The 19891-nt window shown below is 40.0% G+C and overlaps 2 protein-coding genes across 3 annotated transcripts; both read right to left on the reverse strand.

Moving 5' to 3' along the window:
• Window positions 1–2476: 2476 nt before the first annotated feature.
• On the reverse strand, window positions 2477–9091 carry LOC110982079 (pancreatic triacylglycerol lipase-like). Its single transcript, XM_022240227.2, has 6 exons — window positions 8475–9091; window positions 7861–7902; window positions 6967–7265; window positions 5478–5727; window positions 4522–4637; window positions 2477–3467 (listed from the first exon to the last, which is right to left on the reverse strand). The coding sequence occupies exons 1-6, from the start codon at window positions 8539–8541 to the stop codon at window positions 3144–3146; spliced, it is 1098 nt and encodes a 365-aa protein (XP_022095919.1). The 5' UTR covers window positions 8542–9091; the 3' UTR covers window positions 2477–3143.
• A 310-nt stretch (window positions 9092–9401) lies between these two features.
• On the reverse strand, window positions 9402–17485 carry LOC110982140 (protein rolling stone-like). Of its 2 annotated transcripts, none has more exons than XM_022240349.2 (4): window positions 17338–17485; window positions 16522–16689; window positions 12863–13112; window positions 9402–11931 (listed from the first exon to the last, which is right to left on the reverse strand). In XM_022240349.2, the coding sequence occupies exons 2-4, from the start codon at window positions 16600–16602 to the stop codon at window positions 11351–11353; spliced, it is 912 nt and encodes a 303-aa protein (XP_022096041.1). In that variant the 5' UTR covers window positions 16603–16689; window positions 17338–17485; the 3' UTR covers window positions 9402–11350. The 2 variants fall into 2 exon arrangements, with proteins under 2 accessions (XP_022096041.1, XP_022096042.1); XM_022240350.2 differs by lacking the exon at window positions 17338–17485 and adding an exon at window positions 16889–17175.
• Window positions 17486–19891: the final 2406 nt, after the last annotated feature.

Raw genomic sequence — 19891 nt, forward strand, 5'->3', positions numbered from 1 at the left:
TCAGGTATTCAAGACTGTTTTTGAGGTTAAAGCTGAAGGGTGTGTATAGTTTTTCTACACATGTCTCAATCCTGTTATCAGACACAAAAATTTGCTAAGCAAATTTGCAAAACGAAAGTAAGCAGATATTGAGTGTTCAGTGAATTAATTCCTCAGGTCAGTAGTGTTATCAATTATTCAACAACTACATCTTGATAAACTTGACGCATTGTCACGCACATCTTATCTCATTGTGTGACGTCTAAAAAGGAAATATTGATGCTTTTTTGTTTTTATATTCGAGAGTTTTTGAATGCAGGAAAGACGAAAGGATCTCGACAAACAAACGCGTGGATCCAACCAGAACTCACCGGAAGCGAAAACATGGAATATTGCAATATATCATAATTCTTTCTATGATTAAATTGTTATGCATAGAAGATGAGCAATTTAGGGAATAGGACAGGTATCTTTGGTTCTGTTAGTTGTTGATTCTTGATGGATGACGAGCCCTTACGTTGATATGCTCGGGGTGGGGGAGCTATCTCACATCACAGCATTTAATATTTGTTTTGTCAGCCCATGCCAGAGTTACAATGACTACTGATACAATTTATGGCGACTCGACTCGAGTAATGACGGGTAAATGACCCAACTCGAGTGAAAGTTAATAAGACTCGGGTCCCAAAATATGTTCAGGTCTCAAGAGTAAGCAGTGGTGTGACCCCATGGGGAAACCCAGAAGTAATTTAAAAATACCATAAAATGACCATCTCTCTTTTTTGATTTATGGTATTGATTATTGGTGACTCGGGTTTACTTGTGCTTAACTCGACTCGACTCGACCCAAGTCACAAAAATTAGTGACTCGTTACAACTCAATGTGTTCGTGTTATTGTCTAGAATTTTTTAAGTGTCTCGAAAAATAAGTTTAACTGCATGACTGCATAGCACTTGTTTTTCTCGTCATTAGTTGCTCGTTAATTCTCTATTCACAATAAATATGTCAATCTACATTAACATATTTATTATTTATTGAAATGTCCATGATATGTCAACTGTTACCGTCAATGTCAGCATGAATAAATGCATTTCGTCGGTATACGATCTCGCTCATCAACCGCGTCTAACCATGAATCCATCGTTCGAGTGACATTAATGGACTGCAGCTGTACCAATACAGTCATTGCTCTATCATTATCATGACATTTATCTTTTCGTTACGGAGCAAAGGAAGTATTAGATGTTTGTTTTATTTCCTCTAAACAGTGATCAAGCCTTGTGTTGTATAGCAGAGACAACATGCAACATTTCCAAGGCGGACTCCCGCAGTTTTGTAAGGGGGGTGGCTGTTGGGCCCCACGCACGCCAAAACCACGGCAAGCGAGCCATCATGTACGACTGTCATGGCCTGATAAAACTCCTGTGGCATAGTACGTACGACTGGCAAAACACTGAGCAAGCTATGCATATGATATAGCTGAACCAACGTGCAAAGGAGTTTGGCTTTTTGAACATGGCAGACAAAATAGGAGGGTACTATCCAGTTTGTAAGTGTATTAAACGTCACTTCGGTTTAAACCACGCCCACTGCACACAGATAGAGCTACATAATGTTTCTAATTTTGGAAACAACCATTTTACGAAACATATTTTTGATGAAGTCTGTTTTATTAGATATCTTTTTCCAAGTGAATTTGTAGGGGATATATACATTGTCAGATTTAGATTTATTTCTCAGAAAAAACATATTTACAAAAAAGAAATGTCATAAAAATGAAAACCAAAAAAATCTTCAACCGAACTTGAAAAAATATATCTCGTAAAAAACAATTTGTTTCCAAAAATGGAAACAACGTTTCTACTTAGATCTTACTGTCGCAAACTGGAGAATATACAGCTCAAAAAACTCGTAAAAATCAAGCTGAAAAATAAACTTTTTTTAAATAAACGTATTCACCCTCATGTGAGGGTGTAAACACAGCGCAAAGTTTTTCAACTGTAAAGATTTCCACACAACTGCATGGGTCACAATTGAAGTTGTCAAACTGAAAAATATTAAATCATAATTAACTTCTTGGTGATGTGCATACTAGCATCTCAAGAATTTTGCAGGGGGAGGAGAGCACCTTTTTTTTGGGGGGGTTCTGATGATTGAGGAAAGAACTCGTAAGCAGCAAACTGATTAACTATTATACGTTGGAAGGGGAAGGTTATTTCCGAGGTATTTTCAAGCAGATTGGTGAATATGCATCCTCATTTTGTCTCTTTTTTTTCTCCCCCTTTTTTTGCTTAAGCTTTTTTCAGCCAGCAAAGCACCCCCTTCCCTCGCGACGCAGTTTTCCCCTTAAATTGAAGCAATTTTAGTCTCTAGTTTTGATTGTCTGACCAAAACAAACTCTGGTTATACTACATGTAGTTGCAATGCCACATTCCACGCCAGAAACTTACAAGCTCAGGCAGGAGAATGCCAAACAAATGAAAACTCCGAAGACTGGACACATGTAGATGGAAGGTTTTAAGGTTCTCTACACAAGTTCTTTGTGTTGTTTTAATTTCGATTAATTGAATTTAAGTGTAAACGTAACACGAAATAATGTTCACATGCCTGTGCACTTGCGAAGGCAATGGCAAGCAACATGAAGTGAAAAGGGGGCATTCAATGAATGGTGAGCGGAGTGTAACAAGATTAAGTGCAGTTATCTACCACAAGAAGGAAAACCGTATAGAAAGTAACGTGTGGTATTTTACTGCAGAGAGGAAGCCATACAGCAGAAGTATTGTAATTCACTGCAATCCGGATGACAGAGGCTGCCGACTTGCAGTGGGCTCAGTTTCCCGGAAGACAAAGCAGCACAACGTTTATTTTTGGTTGGTTCTGTCACGGACTGAAAATGTGAACTGTCCTTTTCAGGGCATACCTGTAGACACCAGATCTGGAAACGCCACTACCGGGTATATGGAGCACCTTAAGAGTCGACATGGCTTGTAGAACATACATACTATAAATGCCATCAGTGGTTTATCAAAAGGCAATAAAATAGCATTCTGTACATCGTCTCTGATTAAAAAGTTTCTAATTTGACAAATTTCTAATCAGTCATCGATACCTGGGACGAGATTGTGAATTGGAAACTCCGTATACTAGGTCTACTTCAATTGTTTTAAGGTGTGGTGTTCGGGTCGCAAAACGGCGCGTTTTCATTGGTCATCATGGTGTACAGACCATACAAACTCGACGGTGTCTGGTCGGCTTGGTAACCAAATTTGACACCGCTGACGCCACTCTGACCACTGTATTTGCATCCCTGTTCTTGGCCATTCTGCCAGGTGCAGGGGTAAGCTAAGGCGCTGCAGTCGTTGTTGATGCTGTCTGTGAAGTAGTCAATGGCCTTGAGATGCCCGCACTCGGCCTCCATCAGGTTTGGCCAGATGACACATCCGGGCATGTGGGTGCCATAGTTTGGATAGATGTCTACATGGCCCACCTGGCGGAGTGCAGACAGAAAAATAAATTGTGAACAGAATTACATAAAAGACATTCTCTGGTTTTGTGTTTGAGCAATCAAGATACCGTAGCATCAATCTAAAGACATCAAAATATCCAGAAATGGACATTAAAAAGACAACAAAAACCTCGGCCTTGGGGTTGGGCTCGAACCTTCAAGCCCCCCCCCCATTGCGCAACTGTATCTCACGTACGAGCATCGAGACGCATGTGCAGATTGTCCCCTTTAAATGGACTGTATTCATGTGTCGGTCGTCATTTTGAAAGAGAGCTGGGAGTAAAAATAACAGCAACGAAATAAACCCTCCTTGCAACTTCATGTCAGTTTGCTTTTAGAACAATTTTTGATAAATGATATCTAAACGTTTTAAGCCTCATTAAAAAATGAAAGTGCGGGTCTGAACCCCAATGCTTGGGTACAACCTCATGTAAATGTTCACAATGAATATGATGGATTCAGAGAACCAAATACGAAATGGCTTCCCCGTGAATACGGACGCACCCAATTAAATAGCCAATAAATATGTCTGCCGAGCTCATTAATGAAAGTTTTTCACTCAAGACATTCAAGAAGAGAGTCCTGAGATCTATAGAATCGGGAAAGTGAAGAAATATGGCGCCAATATCTCGTCTGGACTCAGATTTCCAATTCCGAGCATTTGGATGCAACCGCCAGGTCCGAAAGTGGCACTATTCAGCCATTTTGCAGAGGGATGCAGTTTCAAATGCTTACTTTTCCAAGTTAAGGAAATATCCTTCGTTTTAGGGTGGTCTATTTAACGTCTCAAATCATCGGTCAACCTTCACAGTTTTGTATGCCCCGAACACCTGTACGAGTTGTGAGTATTTTGAAGGATTGTGATCTGTCACCGATGTGCCCATAGGTCTATTTTCTTTAATACTTAGGGCGTGCACCTTGTCATTAAAATTGATCAGCAGTCATGTACGTTTTGTGTACGATAAAACATCATTGTAATGCAGTAACTTTCTGTGGAAGTAAATATGAACATTTTTCAAGAATTTTCCAAACTTACCGGCTGGTATATGCCATACATTGAGCAATGGCTGGCGTCAACGAATTTGGCATCGGTCGGGTCAAGTCGGCAGCCTGTCTCATCGCCTTCGAATTCGGGTTCTGCGGGATCCATACCTAAAACGAAACATGGCAAACAGTCAGAACAAAATTGATGCAATTTGAAAAAAAAACCCGATTTCTTTGGATTGATGGCTAATCCTAACCAGCGAAAATAACGACTGTGCAGATGTATAAACATGTCATGGCTTCTGGCTATGCTTCCTATAGATGTATACATACAGCCGTAGCCAGTTTATTCGACGATTGTTCCGACTCACGGCAGTGACGTGAATTTTATTTGAGAACATATTTTGAGAGAAAACCTTTTCCTCGGTGCTAAAGGTGAGCTGCCATTTTCGGAAACCACAAAATAACCAAAGAGACAAAAATTTATGATACACAAAATATCCAAAGTTTTGATTTAATCAAATTAAAATTAATGAACCATGGACACAATCATTCTTATATATCTGCGAATGGTGAATTAATTAAATGTATGGTCATATGAAAATGCTTCATATGGAAAAAAATTTTTCTTTTGGAAAAAAATCTTTACAGATGCTTTCAATACAAAACACTGACTACCCTTTTGCATGATCGAGCGGTCAAATTTTGCAGAAAGTTCTTTTTTTTGGCAATAAATTTTGCCTAAAAGTGCAGACTTTCCCTCATCGTTGTTACAATGGGAAGCATTGTCTAAGTGTGTACAGCAGTATAAATTATATTCTAATATTTACATGAATTTTTTTCAACACTGTTTGTGAATCATTCTTTTAGTTTTGTATTCACTGGCAGTTAAAGTAATCTACCGACGTCCACTGCTTGACAAAAAAGCGCAATAGCAAAAGAAACGTTTGCATTTGCTTTGTCAGTAACAATAGAGTCTTTGTTTGCAGTGTTCGGGACGTTACTTACCTGAGATGCGTCCAATTTTACCACCAAACTCTTCGCCAACATACCCGGCCATCTGACCGCCCAGACTGTGTCCGATAATGTGCACGTCATCGAGGTCAAATTCCGAAAACGAAGACTGCATCTTCTTGATAAGGTTGGCGATTTGGCGGGCCACCACTCGAATGTTCTGCCGTGCCTGGCAGTAGCCGCTAACAATAAAACCTGCAGTAGCTCCCTTTTCCCAATCTACGCCGATCACGTTGAAGTCACCCTGAAAAGAATAAATGTTCGTTTTTTTGTTTACAGTGCCTTGGTTCTGTGTGCAAACCACAAGACCAAAACATATTATACGCGGTAAGCAGAATCGTATTTTTTTTTTTTTTGCAGCTTGACAACAAGCTTGCTAATGAGATTTTATATGATGCCTCTAGGTCTAAAAATGCATGAGGGGGGATTTTACCCACATTTATTGAAGTCAACCCTGCATCTGCAGCGTTACATTCCCTCGTTGGGAAACCTAAAAATAATCTTTCAACTTTTTATGCATTATTAACAAAATGATAAAGGTTGCACGAGAACAGTAATCTTAGCCTTGATTCACTTTATAACAAATCTCAGGTAATATTGAAGGAAAGGTCCAGCATTTGTTTCAATACAATTACTATTATTTTAAAGGAACCAGGAAATAGAAATATTTTTATACATTTTACGAAAAACCCTTTAAATTGCATCTTTGGGTTCTAGTTAACCTTATTTTAAATGTTTGGTTTGTCATTTTAACCCATGTTTTGATACCTTTTGGTTTTATGCTTATGCATATTTGCATATTCATGAGCAGGACTATGACGTCATCCAAGGCACTGAATCTCAATATTGAACTGATTTGTGCACAGAAAATTTCTAGATTTTTTTAACCACTGCTAGGGCTTATGGCAGATTTCATTTTCTTTGGCAATTTATTGCTATGTTAGTATGGCAATAATGCAGCAAAAACAGAAATGTTCCCAGATAGCAAATTTGGGGTTCACAGTTTGAACAGGAAAAAATGCAACCTGCACCGTGTCTTCCAGGATTTACATCAATGCAAAAGCGCCCTCATTTGTCCAGAAATGCTTGGTCAATTTTTAATGTTTGAAAAGTGCACCGTTCAGTTCACGTTACTCAAAAAAGATGTCTAACAGTCTTCACACATGGAAGAAGAGTACAGAGATACACAAAAAGTGATTCTAAGAAAATTTCATTTCCTGGATCCTTTAAAATCCCTACATTAACTGGAAAAAGTCATGAACACTCTCCGTCAGAACAAAATCACTCATTACTTTATACCTTCTTGGTTTGAAAAGTGTTTTGCTTGCACCACCAGAAAGATGGCAGCGGAATATAATGTCCTTTGGCTGTGTGGTCGCAAAGTGAATTTGGATGAGTTAAGCAGCAGTACAACACGTGATACGAACCCGCTGTTGTCAAGGATTTATTCGCTGTGATAAAATTAAATCGTATGGGGTCTGACCTTTTTGAGTAGTTCATCTTTCAAATTCAGCACCCAATCTTTTTCCCCGTTGTCTGTGAATCCGTGAATGACGAACTTGGTAGGACTGGAGGCAGAGAAGGGATACCCCAGTGATGACGTCGATATCACCGTCGGTGATGACGGGTTCTTGCTGGTGTACAGGCGAAACGTGGTACCTATTTCGTCCGGATGCTTTGGTGGGAATCCCCTGCGATGACACCATAGATCAGCTGTGAAGGTGCCTACCTCTGGGTAGGTGACAGGGGAAAAGCTGCCTGTGCACTCGTGATCGGGATCAACTGGAAAGAAATCAACACGAAGAAACACACCAGGTTGCATAACAGTGAAGTGGAAAACATTATGAGCGAGGCATGAAAAACTTGGGTATACTCGAAACATTTTTTTTTTAATAAATGATTTTATTTGATCCGATTCGAGTAATTTTTGGCAACTCTGCAGTTGATGACTCGAGCCAATGCAAGATAATTGTTTGACTCGATTGGAATTTTTCACAATCTAATGACAATGAATATCAAAAAACGCAGGTAAATCCGCAGCAACTGGAATCAAAACAGGTTTTCAGTCCTAAGGTGGGCTGCCACACAGCTGTTCCACGTCTTGTACTCTGGTTTTGACGAGACATGAACATCTCCCTTATCCTGAAATTAAGCCTAAGTTTTGGTTGGAGTTGATGCACTGCACTGCACGTAGTTGGCTTTTTTCGGCCCTTGCTTAAATCTTTCATGCTGCCCTCTCCCAAAAATTGTACATTAGACATTTTCTACATTTATTCTAATTGTTAACATCGTCGTGAACAACGCGTCTGAATCTTATGCTAACAACATCAGAACTTTCTTCAAAGAAAAATGTATAAAGCATCAAAGTTGCACTCACGTTCAGAGATATTACAGCCACAATTGTCAAACAACCGTTCATCTGTTAAGAGGAAACAAGATTAATTTCGTAAGTCAATGTCGGCTTTATAATGTTGACTATATGTATACACGGTTGATCCACTATTCACGTGAATACCTTATACCGTCTAAAGACTAATCAACGTAAAATACAGGGTTATGTAGAGTGTTTCATATTTGAAAGCTTCTACTATTTGTATGACTTATTTTACAAAAATAAGACTACAGATAAGAAAACAAAGTGTGTTAGAACTTCGAAGGCGCGCTCGCGTAAGGCCATATGAATTCCAACCTTTTTTCACAGGTTTCGATAACCTTTTTGACAAGGGTTTTGATACATACCAAAGACACTGTAGCCATACCTATATGTTGGTCGAGAGCTCGTTACGTGGCGGGTTTTTCAATAACCAACTCAGGAGAATAGTCGTTGCTAATGTCCCCCGCCTTCAGCTCGGGTATTATCAGCGACCATTCTCCCGAGCCGACCAAAAACTATCGGTCAAGCGCACATTAATTTCCCTAATGAATATTCAAAGTTTTTCCATTGTATTCTGAGAAAATGGAAAGGTTAAACAGTATAAATTGCAAAGTCACCTGCTTCGTTGGCAGAGGAAACAAGGAAACCTAGAGCCAAAACCAAAATGTTGGCAACGATACCCATGGTGTGGAGCAGTTGTACTCAGGAAAGGATGCGAGTCGGCTTTACTTGCAGGATGAAGGTATCTTACTAAGGGAACGCAGACATTTAAAGGAAAATAGAGCTGGCTTCATCACCTCATTGCTTCGTATTTATCGATTAATTCTGTAATTCGTTTTGTGAGAAATAAAGCGTTATCAGGTTATATTCTGATAGGTTTGACAATCAACGACTTCCGCTTAGACCGGGACAAATTTGTTTTGGACGAACAACTGGCCATGCTGTTGTCAGCAAATGGTAAGGCAAAAGGATATCAAGAGAACTGCGCGCTTTGTATGGACGCTATCGCTGGCTTGTATTTCTATCTAAAGATAAGGACTTCCCGTCCTCCATGGTGTACTTGCATAGCAGTTAAAGCTGATGTGTATTATTTTTGCCTATACACGTCTCAATCCCATTCTCAGACACATAATTTGCTTGACAATACTAGAAAAGGAAAATAAGATTTTGTGGGGTTAGGGAATTCGTGAGGTTTATGGGTGTAATCAATTTCAGTATATACGAAACCTGCGAACTCAATAAGCAATGCGCGTTGTCACATCTTATCTCATAGCGTACAACGTACACGTACATGTATATCAAACTTACATGTATATACGATTACGCCCTCTTTAAATCGAGAGGCGGAAGAATAATTGAAACAGACAAGCACGTGGATTGATTCTAACCGGAACTCGACGAAAGATAATGTACTATGCAAAACGTCTGAAATAATTATCCAAAGATAACGGGGTCATTGCCATGGTATTTAGTGTCTGTGCTACAGGGTTCGACAATTAGCAGATGTTTGTTTTATAATTTCGAAACAGTAATTAAGTCCTGTGTTGGATTTCAGAGAAAAAATGCAATTTATTTCCACAATATTACATTAAGAAAACATTATCAAACAGCTTAATTCTTTCAAGAATATTAAACCCGGCACGTTCCAAATTTATAAACAGATTTTTACAATGTTTCTTTACACGTAAGTCGAAAGCACTATGCATCATTTCACCACTGAACAGGGGATTTTACATAACGTAGACAAATTTCCGTACAAAAATAACGAAATGCAAGGCTCATTTTCGAGCATGCGATAACATTGGTTTGTGCCCATTTCCCCCTTTTTTCTCTTGTAAAATAAGAATAATGTGCCTTGTGTGTGTGCCAAAAAGACTTCCAGACTGGCAGAATGGGTTCTGAATCGAGACGATAAGAATTTGCTCATGTCCGCTTTGGCCAAGAAGCAAATCTGTAGGCCTACAGGAAAGACAGAAAGAAATGCCTGTTCCGATACACATACATTTGAGGTCTTTTAACCTATTTTGTTGTGAAATTTGTGTCTTAACGACTTTTTGGTCACAATGACCAATATACTTTCAGTTAGTTTTTACCACTTTTTACAAACATTCAACCATTTTAAGGTAAGTTTTACAACGCATTTTTGGTCAAACGCTACCAATATGAAATTGTAACACATTCTCAACAGCGGTGGGTCATCTTAATTATAGATTTGGTTTTCATCCCCACTTTAATCATAATTACTTGGTGGAACCATTTTCTTAGTGAATAATACCATTTTTAGTTGGTTCATCCAATCAATAATATCCTCCCACCAATAAGATTTGCTTGAACCCCTATCCTTTGCCGCCTTCTACAAATGAATGCATTAAACATCCCAACTGCCCTATGAAGACGGGCAATTGTTTTCCTTGTCAAAGCGAAGCACCATCGGACACGAAATGGACTACAAAAAACATATCCATGTACATGTATAGGCTACTGTTGAACGATTTTATCTCACTGTTATAGCGTTAGGTTTGAGGCTGAAACTGTGAGATTCTAAACCGTAAAAGACAAAACGGCACTTCAATTAAAGGCTCGCTCTAACTGCATTATTATTCCGTAGTAAAATGAAGAGAAATGACCCGACGATGATAAAGTACCGAGTTAGATATGGTCGCAGCTATCCAATGTTTGTCTTGCGTCTTAATTCCTACCTTTTAGTTGCGTAATCAAATGTTAAATCTTCCCCAAATCATTTCTTCATTGTCCAGTGAAAATCGTGTAATATACTGTTCCTTAAGGTTGTGAAACTATACTCAGGCGCAAGGCGCGGCATGCACAAGTTCCACACACTGGTTGAAGTCACGTTCTAAAATAAACGAAACTGACGAGGTTAAGACCAAATCATTGGTCAGAGTAGCCAATACACGTACCGTTATATCGCAACCCATAAATAGGTTAACAAGTCATGCAACCGATTGGCTCAGATGTGACTAAATTACTGGTTATAATAGTATCAGTAACCAAACCGAATTAACTTAGTTTAACCACTTTGTTTGGAGAGTGTCGGTTTGACAATCAACGACTTTCATTTGGACAGGGACAAATTATCTTTGGACGAATAACTGGCCATGCTGCTGTCAGCCAATGGTAAGACCAAAGGATATCGAGAGAACTGGATTACATGGACATTATCGCTGGCTTAAAAGGATTTCTGCATCGTCCATGGTGTATTTGCACAAAGGTTAAAGATGGAATGTTTTTTCCAAACACGTTTCGATCTCATACGCTTGACAAAATGCAAAAGAACATGGGGTTGGTGAATTGAATGACTAAAGGTCCACGGTCATAAGATTAATATAATGACCCTGTGTATGTGCGATAAAGACTTTGGTAGTAAATTGAGACATAGACTTCAGCTCGTGTCCACTTTGGTCCAAAAGCAAATTTGAAGGGAAAGACAGACATAAATGCTAACAAAGTAATATGTAAATAAACAATGAAAGACTCAGTAGGTCCAGCAATATCCAGTGCAGCATTTGGATATGGCCTGCCTTATACGATAAAATGCGTAAAATATCAAATGGATAACAGGTGCCGCCACCAACACAACAATGGCCATAACGATGCCGCTGGTAACCGGCGCAGCACCCCAGTCAAGAAAACCTACGTAGATCGCTGTGCCACCAAATTCATTTAATCCACCCACGCCTTCGTAGATGAGCGTGAACACAAAGTACACGAAGGCAAGGGCTGATGGGTAGACCAGGTGGAGAACTCGCATGGGCGTGGCGGCTAGGATCAAGTCCAAGACTATGATAATGAGGTTGACCCCGTGAATGTGGAAGTTGTAGGCGTGTAGGGTGCTGGTGGCAGGATCAAAGACCAGGATGTAGAAATTGAGAGCCACGAAAAGTCCAGAGGAGTACACGACGGCCTGCAAGAACCACGCGAATTTGAAGTACCATGGGAGAGGTGGAAGGGGTTCCGCACCGTCATCACCGCTGACAGGAACACCTCGAGGTGAATGCACTGATGACATGGGTATCATTCCTTCCGGATCTGATTCAGGATCTATATCCGCTCCCACTGTTCCAACAGAAAAATACAGACAATGAATACATAAAATAACAAAAAATACAGACAATGAATACATAAAATAACAAAAAATACAGACAATGAATACATAAAATAAGTAGAAAACATCCCCATTTTTTCTTTTACCTGACTCGAAATTGGGGCTTATCCAAGGCAGCTCATTAGTAGAGGGAGGGATTACAGAGGTTTCATATTTGAAACTCAATACGGGCGATTCACAATAATAGTAATAGTGTTCATTTAATAAACGCTTTTCATACCAAGCATCTCAAAGCGCAGTACAATATAGATATTAAAACAATAAAATAAAAACATACACAATTATAACTAAATATTAAAATTAGTTAAAGTACTCATTAAAAAGGAAGGTTTTCACAATATCCAAGAGTTTGCGATGCGTTGAGCAATCACAACGCACGAAATCTGTCAATCCTTTCCAAACGCGCACTGGGTCGACAGTTTTCGCACTTTGTGACAGGCCATAGCGTTGCAAACTCTTGGAGGCGCACTTTTCTGAAACGCTCGTATTACGCAGAGTTTCAATATAACAGGTGAGCAAACATGCATTCAAACACGTGTCAAAACAAGAATACAGATGCTGATTACATGGACCTGTAAAGTGCAAAGATTTATCAAGGACTTAAAAATATTTACAGAGTAGAAACACCATTCAAGCCTACTTGTTACGTAGTATATAGTTTCTGACTGGTTCCTGGCTGATTTTTTGGGCTTAGCACATATCTGCTATGCAATCAAATACTGCAAAGCTATAAATTAGACAACGGTGATGCTATTAATTTTGTTTTTCAAAAATGTTACCATACTGTGGCTCCCACTCCAGTTAATTTTTGTCGGTTCCCCTCTTTGATATGATTCTACCTGCGCATACGTTAAAGTTGTAAGAAATCATACAGTTTCTAACCTGAGGTATTCTTGCAGCCATGTGTAGCGTGGTAGTAGACGTTGCCAACAGCCATAGTTATAAGATACAGGGTGAGAACGAGGAAAGACCAGTTGGACACGTAGATAAGCCATTTGGCTTTGACATCGGCTTGTCTGTAGAAAGGCGGTTCTCCCCAAACACTAAGAATGAGACCAAGCCATACAGTGAGGTAGACGGCTACGAAACAACGGTAGAGGGTCCACAGGACGGGTGCTAGCGGCCACTTGGCCTTCGGAGGAGAGAGAGACAGATAATAAAAGAAGCTATTAGGTTAAACTTGGAAATTTTCCATTATGGTAACCAAAACATGCACTTTCTGCACTTGAGAAGGGCCTGCCTCCATTCAGAAATGGTTCGTAACGCTGTGTGACCTATACCGACTGGAACCCGCGTATCCCCGGTGCATGTGCACACCAGTTCGCGCCTTCGCGTGCTATGGAGGAAAGGAATCACAACTATCATTTTTGTCCGAATGTCAAAAAACAAACTTTGCCAAGGGCTACGGCATTCAGGGCTTATCAGATTTGTCTGTGTCGCTGTTAAGGAAAATCCTTTCGACAGGGACCATGTATCTCATCGCACACACAGGTGCATCCCTATCGTCTACTCATTTATAAAGCTTCATAAGCTGTCATGGGGATCGAGCCATGACGATCTTAATCTCATCAGCCCAGTGAGGATGGATGGTGTTCATCTTATTGGGCGCTTAAGCAGGCACGTAGGCATATATGGCACTCTAATATCAATATTGTATGCCTAATCTAACCAGAGGCGAACCCAAACTCGATTATTTTCAAGGTTCAGTCGCTCGTACTCGTAGCGACACTGTCAAGATGCAGCATTCAGAACCGGGTCTGTCATGTGCATTAATTGGCCTGCTTAAATTTGGTCTGAGCCGCAATGGTTAAAGTTGACTCCTGCTGGCTCTAGCTCGGGTGGCGCGCTTTTGATGCATCGTGTAATATTAAAAGAATCAAATTAAGGCCAGGCATCTGATGCGCAAATCATCATAAACACCAACACCACAAATGAGATGAACTCGGCATATGAGACAGTTACGATCTATACGTTCGTGCGATCGCGAATCCCCCCATCCTAAGCATTAAAATAACTGAATATGTATATAATAATGAATAACACACTCTGTATGTAACTATGGGCATTTTTGTTTGTTTTGCCAATGAAGTGAAAAAAATTTCTGTGTCAATGTCTAAGGTTTCAAAATCAGTTGTCCCCGAAAAACTTTCATCGTTGTTCCAATTCAAGAAGAGTTGACAGAAACGTGTTACCAGTTCATATGCCCTTATCAGAGGTTCTAAACCATATAAATCTGTACTCTCACATTTAAACAAGATAAAAGCTCTCGAATAACGTCATCGATTCAACGAGCGAGTGCGTGTGCGTTACTACGGGGACGAGCTACCAGCAAACATGTACAGGCACAGTACAGGTTGTATACGTACGTGCGAACTGCGTCCTTGACAGAAGGACGAGCCGGACGCAGACAAAAGATCGACCCACACGCAGTCATGGAGTTACAGTACCATCGATCCCAGTCAAGGATCGAATTGAAAAGGGAACGTCAAATTGAAAACAGAGTCGATGTCTGTCAGACCAAGGACAAAATGAACAGAAGACAGATGGGGGAAAGTAGCGGCTAAAGCATTTGAAAATCCAGGTATCTGCGCGTTAATATACATGTAATTGCTGATACGAATTATTAGTCCCTGTAGAAATACTATGAAAGATCCCACAAGTACAAAAGACCCATGCAACGTGTTCGGATAAGTGTAATTTAAAACGTTAAGAGAATCATTTCAATTGATATGAAAATCTGATGCCCGTTGAAAGAAACCGTGGAATTCTAGCCCTTTAGTTTACTTTGGAACGTCCGAATAAACCACACGAATATTATGACGAATATGCATAAAAAGCTTTTCAAAGTCACGCTTGACCCCGAGTGATGAAAACCAATTATAGGCCTATTCATCGCTGCTGCGATGCAACTATAAACACGATGTGTGTTAAAATGGCGCTGATATGGCAACGTGCATTATCAATATTTACGCTTCAATTCAGGGCACAAAATGTCCATGGGCACCAAGTCGAACACAGTTCAATGGTATAGGCACAGTTTCGGTCATCTCATTCCAATAGGATTCGATTTTGTGTAAATATGTGGCAATAAACCAACGAACAACCCTATCTGGGAAATGTTTTCAGTGATCTAATTTTGGTTTCACAATTATTAACAGAAAAACCTATAAGATGAACAATGTTTTTCCTGATCGAAATCAAAGCGGCAGCGCTTTAAATGTTTAAAACAGTGCACTCTGCGTTCTCTTTAACCCTGAAGGGGTGAACAGGGTTTAACAGCTTTAAAATAGAGAAAAATTGGCACATGGCAGGTAATTTTTAGCTGACCGTAACCACCCACAATTCAAACGACACTTTGACCAAACTGATACACTAACTGTTCCACTTCCTATTACAGATTATAGAACTTTCTCCCCTAAATTTATATACAGGATCTACAAATCAGGCTTTACGGGCTGCGAGAGGCAATGGGCTCCCAGGACTCAATGACTCAGATTATCTGTCTTTTGAGATCTAGGTCCCATTTCCTTTTGGAGTGTTTCTCCAAGCAGGATCACTGTGGGCTTGTGTGAAGGTATACAGACTTCAAGCGTAAAATGACCTTTTGGAAACTTCCCTTGGTGCCATTGAAACATTTCCGATTTCCAATGTCGCTCCTGCTTTTATAAGCTATTGCCTGGGCAAGGAAAGACGAAGAGAAAGACGGAAGGCATACAACGTTGAATATTGTCGCTGACAAAATCAGAATACCCGGTTTAAATCATGTTTAACCACTCTATGAATAAAAAATAAGCCCCCCCCCAAAAAAAGTCACCCAGCTTTTTGAACTGCATGTGAAACAATCATTACGTACTAACTTCAAGTGTTTACAAAAACAGCACTCTAAAAAGATTCAGATTGATTAAAACAACCAAAAATTATTAGAAGCAACCCATTACATGTACATGAAATGGTCGATCTGTGTCAACCAGTCGGGTTGGATGGATTCATTAACCATTTTGTATAGTGAACCAGCATGCCTCAACCATGCATGATCGTGTTGCATGAATTACCATGACACGCATCACGAGCCACAATCATGACCCACGAATAAAGAAATGACCACGATGCGAGGACACATTATTCATGCCTGGCTCATGTTGCATCGCACTGATCGCAATACCACAGCGCCTTCTCAGCCTCGTGCTTTCTTCTCCAGGTGGACAACAATTGGGTGAATTCCGGAAGACTTAGCAGAAGGATCTCTGATCGTACATGGCTTCAGGGTTGGTCGGGTATTACCAATTTGGCCACGGAAAAAACTAACTCTTTGGTTTCATTCGATCTGATCGTGGCTATCAGGGGAAAGTACATAGCTGTTATTTGTGACCGATATCAAGTCATAATTCAAGTGAAAGCGAAAGTAAATCAAATTTCAGGACATCATTTAGGCCTACCACAGAGCCACTGTATAACGTCCGGTGTCATCCTACCGAATTCAGTCGCTCTGAAATTGATGAAGCGGCCGAGATGATCACTAAGGGTCTTAAGTTCCTTCTTACCTGGGGTAGAACAAATCGCTGCACAGGTTCGCCGCTGAATCCTAAATAATGGCACATCTTTTTACAGCACTTTGACGCCATGATTACACCGTTGAGTTGGAAACTGAGTGTTTGCCAGTTGATACATGTACTCTGACACGTCCGCTTCAGCAACCGTAGTCGTCTCACCTGGGTGGGGAGAAAAATTGAACTGACCTTAATATAACGAGTCTGCCGGGCCTTACACGTGACCTTCTCACGACTAAAACGCGGCGTGATTAACAGTGAGTCTGTGGATGGGCATTATACATCGGTGACGTGGTCGATGCATTGAACCAAAGTGGCCTTGCCCGCGGGGTGAAGCAACGAATTTCCTGTGTTTACGTACATGTACTTGATCCCCTCCCGTGGTACAAATGGGTGCGTTCAGGCACCCTTACAGTGGTCACGCGGACACGAAGCAAAACCGTTCTCGAGGCTTGGGCAAGTCAATATTTCGTCGGTTATTGGTTGAATTCATGTCGAATAATTAGTTAAGGCCAGCCCATACTTTGCGCGAAATGTTATAACGAAGCCAATTCTTCAGGAAGATCACGCCACAGGGAAACAAAATTTGATGTTTGTGAAATTCGCTCCACCTTCGCATGAGGTACGCGGAACTGCGGCTCATAATACAAGGTCAATCAGTAATCAGCACTTAAAGCAATTGAAAGATCCTACACAGTGCGGCAATATACGCTGACTTGCACGTGATGTGCCTTGATCCTGGCCGACACTGCCTTCAAAAATATACATGTACCAAAGCACAAGATTATCAAGTCGAGACGTGCGGCTTACCGTTTTGAAGGATGTCCCGCGTGCAATTCATGGTACAGTGCCCTTTATGACTGAATCGCGTATGGCAAAGCCAGCAAAATGCCATAGAACGACGCACTGCTCCCCACAAGTCGAATAACAGGATAATTTTCTATTTGTACAAAGTCATGAACCATCTGGCTGCAGTGGACTGAGATAAGGTCATTGGGTAAAAACAACTTCCTGAGCAGTTTCGATTCTTGAGTGACAGACCACAAATAATTAAGTTTCTATTTCTTGCAGCCCAATACGATGGCCCAATAGACATTATGGTTATGATTTTTTCAATAAATTTCGATCTTCCAAAATGAACACAAATATTTATACCGTGTGAGAAATTCGCGGTGCGACGTCAGGTTATCAATAGACAAAAAACTGACAACTGCAGTGTGATGTCCCGTCTGGAACTTTGAACCCGGTCAGATAACTAAATGTTTATCAGCGGCGCAATCAGGAAAGTGGAGGGGAAGTAAAACCTCTATTTTCCCGAGGGACCTTTGATTGATGACATCTAAGGAATTAACTGCCTGTAATAGCTTCATGAAAAATCCATGGAAACGGACACACAAAGTGCCGTCTTGTACATGCGTAAATAATCAACGTCAATAAAAGTCCCGACCGGAGATCCCCTATTTATTTCATAATGTGTGCACTGAAAATAAAATCTGGCTAAATTTAACTAAGTGACGGACTGCATATTGATCTATACCCAGTCTCCCACACACACACATCATATTCAAGATCATGCTGCCATGCCGGTGTTTCCGACCATATTATTATTATGGTTTGCTGGCTACGAACAGAGCTATTTATAGAGAGACTTGTGACATGAGCATCTCAGTTGTTGGAACCAAAATGGTAAATTATGCGTCAGCGCACTTGGATAATAAGCACACGGCAGGTGCATGCTGTACTGCACACATACCATTTTGGTTCCACAAGCCAATGTTGGCACTACTGTCTCAATATAAAACTCTGGCTACGAAGACTCACGTTTGCCATCAAAAAGTAAAGTATATTTTTCCAAATTCGTTTTTAGGAAAAATATTTTGGTTTCAAAAGTTCGTTTTTACCAAATGTATTTTTAAAGTTCGTTTCTATAGAAGCCCCCCTTTAAAAAAAAAACGATGTTTCTAGTTTTTTTGAACATCGTTTGCTCGCGATTTGTCTTTCAAACATGGTTGGCATGTAAACATGTTTCCAAACTGATAGTAAACAGTGAAACAGATCCCAGCTTGGAGTTCTTATAAAATGGTATAGAGTCTGAAAGTCAAAGGTCACGCAGCGAGCTTCCGGAACGCTCACGGCTCGGCCCACATTACATAAGGAGATTGTATAGGGAATCACTCTATCACATTTTATAATTTCTAGAAGACTGGTTATTGGAGAATGTGTAAAGATTTGCCAACCAACAGTTAATGGGTGGTAACTGGCAACTCTTGTCAGCAAAGGCTCTATGATAAGTCTTTGAATTTTCCACAAATGCCAGATTATTCTGTAAAATTATTCTTGAAAACTGTAAATTACTAAACCTTTTCCGGTCTCACATATCACATTAATATAAACACTACCATAAGTAATTCCGTCACTTTTCCTCTGCGTGCGAGTACACCAAGTTGCACTGGCTGTCGTGGATTTCAGATTTTTGGAAGTGAGAGCTTGATCGTGGCAGAGTGTTTTTCTTTCAGGTCAGACAATAATTTCAGATTCTAAAAACGAATATATCCTGGATTCCTGGTAAACATTTTACAAAGGCCTTTTTCAGAGTTGATTTTTTAAATAAGTTAATAACCCCAAAAAATTGAAAATTCTAATTTGTTTGTTCGTAATATTTTCCCATTCCAGGGTTCAGGAAGCGCCACCAGGGATCATCTTTAAGCCCCACCGAGCGACAGATATCTCACGGAATGACTAACGGCAAACTTGAGGGCGCTCTTTCAACTACTGACAATGGCATGTATTTCATTTGGAGGTTATAGGAACATGCCTTATCTTCCACACCACTCTGCTCTTTTAAAATGCAAGAAAACTATTTGAAATTCCTTCATGATTAACAAAACTGAAAGCGCATTATTTCAAATTCAAAATTTTCAATGGTTTCGTGCTGTGGTTGACGTCAGTTTTGTATAAACTGCAAATCAAATATGATTTGTCAGTTGAAAATGTTCTTACTGTGAATAAAACAACAACAAAAGAAAATTTAAGAAGGCAAATAATGAACATGTCCGCAAATTTGGTCGTAACATAGCTCAATCCATCGGAAGTTTTTCCTGGGAAAAGATATCACTTTTTTTGCTCTTAAATACACAAATTGGTCATTTATGGGTATGTGGAGTAGGGCACAGAGGAGATATAACAAAAGACAAGATCTGGGCCCTGTACATTTTAAAGCCTTGTAACTCCTCAATGACACCATTGGTGGGAAAAAAAGCCTTACTCAAAAAGATAACTATTACAGCTGTACAAGAAGTCCACGTTCCCAAATGAAAATTTGTTCTATTAATTTTTATTGAAGGGTTTTGATTTGCTCAAGCAG

Source organism: Acanthaster planci, linkage group LG04 (assembly GCF_054643075.1).
Source record: "Acanthaster planci isolate LZ-2023a linkage group LG04, COTS_SCS, whole genome shotgun sequence".
Classification (NCBI taxonomy): Eukaryota; Metazoa; Echinodermata; class Asteroidea; order Valvatida; family Acanthasteridae; genus Acanthaster; species Acanthaster planci.